At 39.7% G+C, this 10,292-nt stretch overlaps 1 protein-coding gene across 1 annotated transcript in view; it reads left to right on the top strand.

Moving 5' to 3' along the window:
- GAB2 (GRB2-associated binding protein 2) overlaps window positions 1-10,292 on the top strand; it is an 84,224-nt gene continuing 73,932 nt past the window's right edge. Inside the window, exon 1 of the mRNA XM_006882892.1 lies at window positions 1-295. Within this exon, the coding sequence (XP_006882954.1) occupies window positions 34-295 (262 nt within the window). The 5' untranslated portion in view covers window positions 1-33. The remainder of the gene's footprint in view (window positions 296-10,292) is intronic.

The following is a 10,292-nucleotide window of genomic DNA, read 5'->3' as shown; positions in this document are numbered from 1 at the left end:
AAGAAACGCTGGTTTATCCTGCGGAGTGGACGGATGAGTGGTGACCCAGATGTTCTGGAATACTACAAGAATGATCACTCCAAGAAGCCCCTGCGGATCATCAATCTAAACTTCTGTGAGCAGGTGGATGCAGGCCTCACCTTCAACAAGAAGGAGCTGCAAGATAGTTTTGTGTTTGACATCAAGACCAGTGAGCGTACTTTTTACCTGGTGGCTGAGACGGAAGAGGACATGAATAAGTGGGTCCAGAGCATCTGTCAGATTTGTGGCTTCAACCAGGCTGAGGAGAGCACAGGTATGAGAGCAAACACAGACCCTTCTCAGAATTAGGGAGATGCTTCCTGGAGCAGGCTTAGAGGTTGACTCAAGATTCCTTCAACAGGCTGTCACTAAGCTTTCCTCTTTAGGAGAGGAGTAATAAGCAGAGAGTAAGAGTAAAAATGGTGCCTTCAGAACAAATGTACAGAAAAGAGAATGAAGAGACTGGTCAAATGGTTGAGGGACTCCCTAATTATGTTTAAATGGGGAGCCAAGAAAATGTTGGTACTGTAATGAAACAAAAGTTTCTTTGTGGGTTATTTTCCCCCCCCCCAGGTACCTCAAGTCCATGTCCCTTCCTTTGTTCCGCAACTTTCCCTCTTACCTTAGCTTTCTCGTGCTCTGTTGTGTCACCTCTCAGCACAGTGGACATGGCACCTTGAACCCTTTGCAGGTTCATCCCTTGACTGTTGTGGCCCATCTGTTTGAGAACTTCCTTAGAAAGTTGCACAATTATACTTGTTCCTTTTTTTAAAGGGCCTTTTGTGATTTTTATTGAAACATAATCTATTTTTCCTCAATTTTCCCTTCAGAGGAGATGAGTTATGGGAGGAAATATTAACTTGTGCTTGGATTTGGATGGCATTTTATTTCTAAAAATGAGTTTTAAATTACACAAAGTACACTTTCAAGTTTGTTTGGGACTAATGTCTAACTCTGGATAACTGAGGTTCTTTTCTCAGGTAAGTGGGTGGTCTCTAAATCAGTTGTTCTTAATCCTACACGTCAGAATTTTAAAATACAGACACCGAGAACCTATGCCAGATCATTTAAATAAAAATCTTTGGAGGTGATTTTTTTTAAAAAACTTCATTCTGAGAAGCAAAGGTACAGGGGTTGAAAACATTTTCTGTAATTATTTTAGGCTTTGCAGGCCCCATCCTGTCTCAGTTTCAGATTCTTATTTTTATAATGTTTTAAAATGTAAAAGAACATTCTTAGCTCCTTAGCATCATTGGCATCATCTGGGAATTTGTTAGAAATGTAAATACTGAGGCCTCACCCAAGATCTATTGAGTCAGACCTCAGGAGGTGGGGCCCAGCAGTCAATTTTAACAAGGCCTTGGGGGATTCTGGTCCAGGATTGAGTTTGAGAACCAGATAGGGCTAGGCCCTTGCCACTCAAGAAAAGAATTTGTGAACTAGCAGCATCAAGCCTGTCCTGGGAACTTGATAGAATCTCAGGATCCCACATAGACCTACAGTATCAGTCTATTTAAGAAGGAAAAAAAACCCAAACAAACAACTACCTTTCTATTTTTAAATGACTGTAGACTTAAAGAAGAGTTCAAAAATAGTACATCAAATTCCCATATATCCTTTACACACAGCTTTTCCCAGTGTTAACATATTACTTAACCCAGTAACTTAACAGTTATCAAAACTAAGCAGTTAGTAACTGAACTACAGACAGATTTTGGATTTTACCTGGTTTCCACTAATATCCTTATTACCAAATTAGATTTAGCTGTCATGGTGCCAGGTCTCCTCTAATCTGGGGCAGTCTCTCAGTTTTGTGTATCTTTCATGACCTTGGCACTCTGCAAAAGTACTTACCGGGAATTTGGGGCTTGTCTGATACTTTGTCATGATTAGATTGAGGTTATCAGTTTTAGAAGATAATTGTACGGCAGCTAACAGTAGCAGCAACAAATCACAGAAATGATGTACTTTCTTGGCACATAGTATAGGGGCACGTGGCACCAGTAGGTTTTATTGCTGATTGTGGTGACCTTGGTCACTTTGGTTAAATCTGCTAGATTTCTCCATTATAAAGATACTGCTTTAGCAGTTAATAAGCATTTGAGAGGGGAAATTACATTAATGATAGTCAATAATTATATTTCCCTTCAAGTTTGCCCACACATTTTAGTGTACATCAATGAATCATGATTACAACAGTTATTTCTATGATGTTCTAATATTGATTTCTTGTTTCTCCCAAGCTATATTTTATAAAGATCTTGAGACGATGTATGCACACAAATGTGGGGTTTTTAAAAAAACATTTTAAAATATTTTATTGTGATTTGTATGAAAGTTTACAAAGCATATTGTGGGGTTTAATTTGTTTTTCTTTTCCTCAAACAGTCAGTCATGTATATTTTATTATATAATGCTAATTACAGTATACATTATGTCAGATCATCCATTCATTCCTAATTGCCCTATCCTTCATCCATTCAGAAGAAGTGTTCATTGTCTATCCGTTAATTTTCTACTCTCCTTTTGCCCCCTTTTCTTTACTTCTTATCACAGTAGTTGTCCCTTTATGACTGGCTTATGTCACTCATTATACTGTCCTCAAACTCATCCATGTTGTGCAGTGTTTTGCAAATTTTTTAATTTTTTAGTTTTACTTGAATAAAGGTTTATAAAGGAAATTAATTCAATCATTCATATACCTTTTGTTCAGGAAGATTCATTTCAGTAGCCACACTTCCCACTGTAATTCTGATTTCCATTAATCTTCCTATACCTTTATGCCTTGCTTTCTTCAGTAATATTGTACTGATCATTCTCTCATTAAATACTACATTTCCCTCTACCCTACTTAATGTTGTTAAGTGTTAAACATTGTTAAGTGTTGTCAAGTGTAGTAAGATTCCAGGGACCCTGTGAACAATAGATCTGAACCCTTATCACCCCTTTCACACTTGAGCACATTGCTGCGAACACTGAATCATTCTCATCTGATTTAGGGTCTTCCTTTCTTTCACTGAGCCTCCACCTTTCCAAGTATGATGCCCTTCTCTAAGGAATAGCCTCTCCTAATAATATGCCCATAGTATGTGAGCACTCTGGCTTCACTTTCCCCAAGACATATCTCTTTGTACTTTTGAAAGGCCATGGGATATTCAGCACTTTTCTACAACATCACAACTCAAAGGCATCAGTTCTTCTGTCATCCTTTTACATTGTCCAGCTCTCAGATGGATACCAGGTGTTTTGGAAAACTAGGGCTTGAATCTGTCACATCTTAGTCCTTAAACTGATGTCAGTGCTCCCTGGCAGCAGACTTTGCCAACGTTATTTGTTTACTGATCTTATGACTGCTAGCACCAAGGTGTTGATTGTGGATCCAAGCAGCATGAAATTGTGGACAAATTGAATAGTTTCTCCATCTGTCATGATGTTGCCTATTGGCCCAGTGGTAAGAAATTGTTTTCTTGATGTTGAGCTGTAATCCATGTTGAAGACTGCAGTTTCTGATTTGATCCTCTGCAGTCCACACCGCAAGTCCTCCTCACTCTTAGCAAGCAAGGCTACCTTATCTGCATGAGACTTCCTGGAATCCTAATGCTACACTGTTCTTCATAAAATCCATTTCCCAGATAATTTTCTCAGCATATACATTGAACATGTATGGAGAAAGGATACAGCCTTCACACATACCTTTCCCAGTTTTAAACCATGCAGTGTTCCATTGCTCTGTTTAAACAACAGCTTCTTGGTCTAGGCAAAAGTTTCTTTTTATTGATTTTTACACTCTTCTCCCTCCCTTTCCAGCCCTGGTAATCATTCAAGAATATTTCTCCTATGCACACTAAAGCTTTACAAACACTGGCCTGGATCATTGATACCCAAATCTGGCAAGTCAGTAGAATCACCTGAAAACTTCTATTTTAATTTAGAGGTGCTAATTCATTAGAACTTGTTTTATGCTGAGGAATCTGTAGATCAAAAAGATTTCTTCCACAGAATGGAAGAAAACATTTTTTAATCATTATATCTGATAAAGATCTGATAACCCATAATATATAAAGACTTAATAGCTCAACAAAAGCAACCCAATTTTTTAAGTGGGCAAAGGATTTTAATAACCATTTCTCCAAAGAAGGTATACCAGTGCCCAGTAAGCACATGAAAAGATGCTCAATGTTATTAGCCATTAGAGAAATGCAAACCAAAACCACAAGGACATCTCACTTCATATTAGGATGGCTGTAATGAAAAAGACAACTTAAAATGTTATTGAAGATATGAGGCACTTGAAACCCACTTACATCGCTGGTGGGAACGTAAAATAATGCAACTTTAGAAAACTGACGCTAGCAAAGTTAAATAGTTGCCAGGAGGCCTAAAATTTCCATCCTTCAATATAATTCCAAAGGAATTAACAACATATGGTCATACATTTGTATGGTGTACAAATGTTCGTAAATGTGCTTTTTTTTCATAGTAGCTGAAATAGTGAATATTATTGTTGTTATGTGCCATCATGTTGCCTGCGACTCATAGCGACCATATGACAACAGCTCTGAAGCCAGCCCTCTCCTGAGCCAGTTCCACTGACTCCTACACACTTATTCCCATTGCCCTCGTTACTGTAGCAATCATCTGGAGTCTTCCTCTCCTGTGCTGTCCCTCCACCCTTCCAAGCATGACGTCCTTCTTCAAGGATCGGTCCCTCCTGGCCACATGCCCACAGTATGTGAGATGAAGCTTCAAAATCCTAGCCTCCAAGGAGAAAGTTGCTTTCATCTTCACTGAGACAGACCTGTTTGTTTTCTTGGCAGTCCATGGTATGTTCAAGACTCTTCTCCAGCACCACAACTCAAAGGCATCAGTTCTGTCATCCTTAGTCAGTGTTCAGTTCTCTTACATATAGCAATTATACATAATTGCATAATTATAGTAATTGCAAAGACCATGGCCTGGATCAGACACATCTTAGTCTCTATACTGACATCATTGCTTCTTAGTACTCTGGAGAGGTCCCTGACAGCAGATTTACCTAATTCAGTTCGTCTTTTGATTTCCTGACTGCTGGTGCCAAGAGTGTAGATTGTTGAGCCAAGCTCATAACTGTTAACAATCCTAATCTCTTCTTCATCAACCATAAAAAGATATTAAGTACTGATGTATACTAACAGATGGGTGAACTTTCTTATACTAAGGAAAGGAAGTCAGACACAGAGATTCCATGCATATGAAATGTCCAGCATAGTCAATCCTATATATACAGAAGGTAGACTAGTGATTGCTAATGATTAGAGTAATGGTGAGAAAATGAGAGTGACAACTAATCATTCTGTAATTTCTTTCTGGAATGTGGAAAATATTCTGGAGTTAAATAGTGGTGAATGTGCTATACAAGAAAACACTGAATTTTATATTTCATAAGAGTAAATTTTGTTATGTTTCCTTGCTCTGTTCTGACAACTGCCTCCTGGTCCAAGTACAGGCTTCGCATGAGCACAATCAAGTATTCTGGAATTCTCATTCTTCTCAGAGTCATCCACAATTTATTGTAATCCACACAGTCAAATGCCTTTGCATAGTAAATGAAACACGGATAGATACTCATCTGGTATTCTCTGCTGTCAGCCAAGAACTATCTGATATTAGCTATAATATCCCTAGTACCACGGCCTCTTCTATACCCAGCCTGCAGTTCAGTCAGTTCTCTGTTGATGTGCTGTTCCAGTCATTTTTGGATAATCTTTAGTAGAATCTTGCTTCCATGTGATATCAGTGATAGTGTTCAATAATTTCTGCACTCTCTCAGGTCACCTTTTTTTAGAATGGGAACAGATATAAATCTCTTCCAGTCAGTTGGCCAGATGATTGTCCTCCAGATTTCTTGGCACAACTTGGTGAACACATCCAGGGAAGCATCTGTTTGTTGAAATATGTCAATTGATATGCCATCAATTTCTGGGGCTTTAATGCTTCCTGGATCATTTAATATTCTGCCCCAAACATCCTTAAGTATTGCAACTCAAGGCTTGAATTTCTTTTTCAGTTCCTTCAACTTAAGAACTGCTGAACGAGTTTGGCCCCTTTGATTTTCTAACTCCAGCTCTTTGCACGTTTTATTGTAATACTTTCTTTTCCCATGCTGCCCTTTGGAATCTTCTGTTCAACTCCTTAATATCTTGATTCCTTCCCTTTGCTTTGGCTTCTCAGTATTTTAGTGCAATTTTCAGAGTTTATTCTGACATCCATCTTGATCTTTTCAAAATTGGGAAGGGTGTACACCAGGGATGTGTCCTATCTCCATACCTTTTCAATCTATATGTAGAACAGATTATTCAGGAGGCTGGGCAATATGAGGAGAAATGTGGCATCAAGATCAGAAGTAGACTCATCAACAATCTGCGTTATGCACATGTCTCAACCCTGCTTGATGAAATTGAGGAGGACCTGAAGCACTTGCTGCAGAAGGTCAATGACTGCAGCTTGCAGTATCGACTGAAGCTCAACATCAAGAAAACAAAGATTCTCTCCACTGAGCCCGTTGGCAACATCATGATAGATAGTGTAGTGATTGAGATTGTTAACAGCTCTAGCTTGCTTGGCTCTATAATCAACACTCTTGTTACCAGCAGCCAAGAAATAAAAAGATGAATTGCATTGGGAAAGTCTGCTGTCAGAGACCGCTCCAAAGTACTGAAGAACAGTGATGTTAGTCTGGGCACTAAGATGCACCTGATCCAGACCACAGTCTTTGCAATTACTTGCTGTGCATTGAAAAGCTAGATAATGACCAGGGATAATAGAAGGATAATTGAGATGTGGTATTAGAGAAGATATTGGATATACATGGACTGCTAGGAGAACAAACAAGTTTGTCCTAGAGAGGGTGAGACTAGCCTGCTCCTTGGAGGCAAGGATTCTGAGGCTTCATCTGACATACTTTGGACATGTTGCAAGGCAGGACCAGTCCTTGGAGAGGGACGTTTTGTTTGGGAGGGTGGAGGGACAGTGCAAGAGAGGAAGACCCTAGATGAGATGGATTGATTCAGTGCCTGGGATGATTGGAATAGGTGTGTCAGAGACAATAAGATTGACACAAGATAGAGCAGGTTTTAGGGCTTTTATACATAAGGTTGCTATGAGTCGCAGGCAACTCAACAGCATATAACAGCAACAGCAAATTTTGTTGTGTGAATTATATCCCAATTTTAAAAAAGTTTCCTCAGACTAGTTATGCTAACTAGCCATGTTTTGGAACCTCTGGAATTAGGATTTGTGGCCTGTGCAGTTTCTTGAGACCTTGTGCTTAGAAGGACTTCTTGCTTGGTCTAGCAATCTATTGTCCCTGTCTTTAAATTCTCCCTAGCTTTTTAACAAGGGCCTATAGATTTTCATTTTGCCCTGAATTCTGCAAATTATGCAGGTAACCCTGTGTAGAGTAGATGGTGTGATTTAGGAATTCTGTCACTTTTTAGCAGCAAGTCTACAACTCAACAGCACCCAATACCACCACTCTTTCCTGAAAGCTGACTGCTGCATCTTTGTCCTATAAAGTGGCTGCTGTTGTTGCTGTGAGACCAGCTGAACTCCAGCAGGTTTTCAGAGGCAGTAAACCATACAGCAATTGATTGTTCATCTTTCTCTAGAGGAGCAGCTGGTGGATTCAAACGACATACCTTTGAGATTACAATGCAGCTTTTTACTGCTAGGCCACCAAAGCTCCCTGCAAAAGGGTTAGTGGAACCTTATGGCTGAGCACATAACTGCTATTCCACTGGGGCTTGTTGGAAAGGATTAAAGGGATGAAAAATGAGCGAGTATTTTATCAGAGACTTTGCCCATTAAAAAGTATGTTTCCCTTAAGCTATATTTTTTACAAAGGGAATTCTTTTATCATATATCTTAGTTTCATGACAGAGCAAGGATATTTGTGGTGTATGACAACTCTTCAGGGTTCCTTATGCGCTCTTGACAATGTAGACAATAGGCTTTTCTTCCTTCTCAAGGAAGAACTGGTATGTTCAAAGATTCAGCCACACAATGAGTTATGTTTAATGTCGTGGTTTTCTAAGAAGGAATCAAATCTATAAAACCTTCAGGTAAAGAATTAGACCTTAATCACCTGAGTCAGTGTTTTTTTTATCTGAGAATCTGAGCAGAAGCAGGAAGGAAGTTGAGATTTGACGACCTACTTTTGCTTCAGCACCTCCTTTAATCACTTTATCAGCTCCCCCCGCCCCCCGCAAATTTCTAAATAAGGAAGCCAAGTGTGTTTTCTTCCCTGGCAGTAGGCACTCTCCTTTCCTGCAGTTTACTGCTTCTGAAAATATGCTGGAGGCTCAGCTGTGAGTCCGTTCAGACTCAGTGACACCTAACTAAAACAACTAGGCCTGGAGAACTATGCTGCTGACCCAACATCTACGCCTCTCTTTCTGCCTCTACATTTATTCAAGTCCACTAGCGGCTCCTAAAGCTCTGAGGGAGAAAGATGGGCAAGCAGTGTCTGAAAATCTGCTGGGGTATCAATAGTGGGTCAAATTCTAACTCGACAGCAATAAGTTGAGTTAAATTCTAGAGCTACAACCACTTTGTCCACTTGACTGAGTCACTCAGCCTTCTCAAGTTTCATCAACCCCTGAAATTCTCCCTTAATGCAGTTCTCTGCTGGGTCCTGTCTAGTCACCTGGATTTCGGTGGCAGCCCCTGATTTATGTGAAGAACACTCAAATGGACACCTAATCCTCAGCTACAGAAAGAAAATCTAAAGCCATTGGTTGAACAACTGCTTTGTATAAAGTAGAAACTACATAAATTCTCACTAAACATTCACTGCAGTCCTTTGAGGTGAAATTTCAACCCAAGGCCACACAGGTAGGAAATACTACACCCAGGATTTTTTTCTAACTTGGGTCCAGTTTTGCATTGTTTTATGCTCTTTGTCCCTTTGAACTCAGTGCACTGAACTGGCACCTCCTGACCTCTTCCATCTGGGGTCCTACAACTGGCTCAGGTTTCCACCCCACCCCCATCTATATTGCCCAAGTCTTTGGATTTAAAACATTACTACTTTAGTAACTTCTAGTGTTTTAATCCAAAAATAAAAAAGCAGGATTTAGAAGAATGACACCAGGGATATCATTGCTGATGTCAGAGGGATCCTGGCGAAAGTAAAGAATACCAGGAGAATGCCTATTTATGCTTTATTGACAAAGGCATTTCACTATGTGGATCATAACAAGTTATGGCTAACATTGAAAAGAACAGGAATCCAAGAACACTTAATTGTGCTCATGCAAAACCTTTACCCAGGCCAAGAGGCTATTGTGAGAACAGAACAAGGGAACACTACATGGTTTTAAATTAAGAAGGGAGTGTCTCTCTCCATACATATTCAATCTGTATGCTGAGAAAATTATTCAGGAAGCTGGACTCTATGCTGAAGAATATGGCATCAAGATCAGAGGAACATTCATCAATAACTGCATTATGCAGGTGACACAACCTTGCTTGCTGAAAGTGAAGAGGACTTGACGAGGATTAACAGAAGATCAAAGATTACAGCCTTCAATATGGATTGCATTTTACCATCAAGATAAAGAAGATTTTTGCCACTGGATCAATAGGCAGCATCATGATAGTTGGAGAAAAGATTGAAACTGTCAGTGACTTCATCTTACTTGGATTGACAGTCAACTCCCTTGGTACAAACAGTCAGAAAATCAGGAGATGTATTATACTAGGAAAGTCTAGAGTCAGGGCCCTCCCCAAATTATTGAGGAGCAATTATGTAATTTTGAGGACTAAGGTGCTAAGTCAGATTCAGGCCATGGTTTTTCCAATCACTTGCTATGCATCTGAAAGCTGGGCAATGAATAAGAAAGACAGAAGAAGAATTAACCCCTTTGAACTGTAGTATTGGAGAAGAGCATTGAACATCTTTTGGACAGACAAGAAAAGAAGTATGTCTTAGAGAAAGTGCAGCCAGGAGCACTCTTTGGAGGCAAAAATGATAGAACTTCACCTCACATACTTTGGGAATGTTGCTTGGAGAGGCTATTCTTTTTTTTTCTTTTTTTTTTTTAATTTTGGGTGTTTCTGTACCATCAAATCAGATCTGACAGGTACAGGAGGAGATTGCCCCTCCTTTTCCGGCAGAACATCTGGTGGATTTGAACCACATATCTCTGGGATTGCAGTGATCTCTGGGATTGCAGTGCAGCTTCTTGCCACTAGGCTGCCAGAGCTCCCCTAGGAGAGGCTATTCTTTGGAG

Source organism: Elephantulus edwardii, unplaced genomic scaffold (assembly GCF_000299155.1).
Source record: "Elephantulus edwardii isolate Elephantulus edwardi_28Jun2011 unplaced genomic scaffold, EleEdw1.0 scaffold00025, whole genome shotgun sequence".
Classification (NCBI taxonomy): domain Eukaryota; kingdom Metazoa; phylum Chordata; class Mammalia; order Macroscelidea; family Macroscelididae; genus Elephantulus; species Elephantulus edwardii.
Note: the sequence above shows the minus strand (reverse complement) of the source record. Positions and strands in the feature narration are given on the sequence as shown.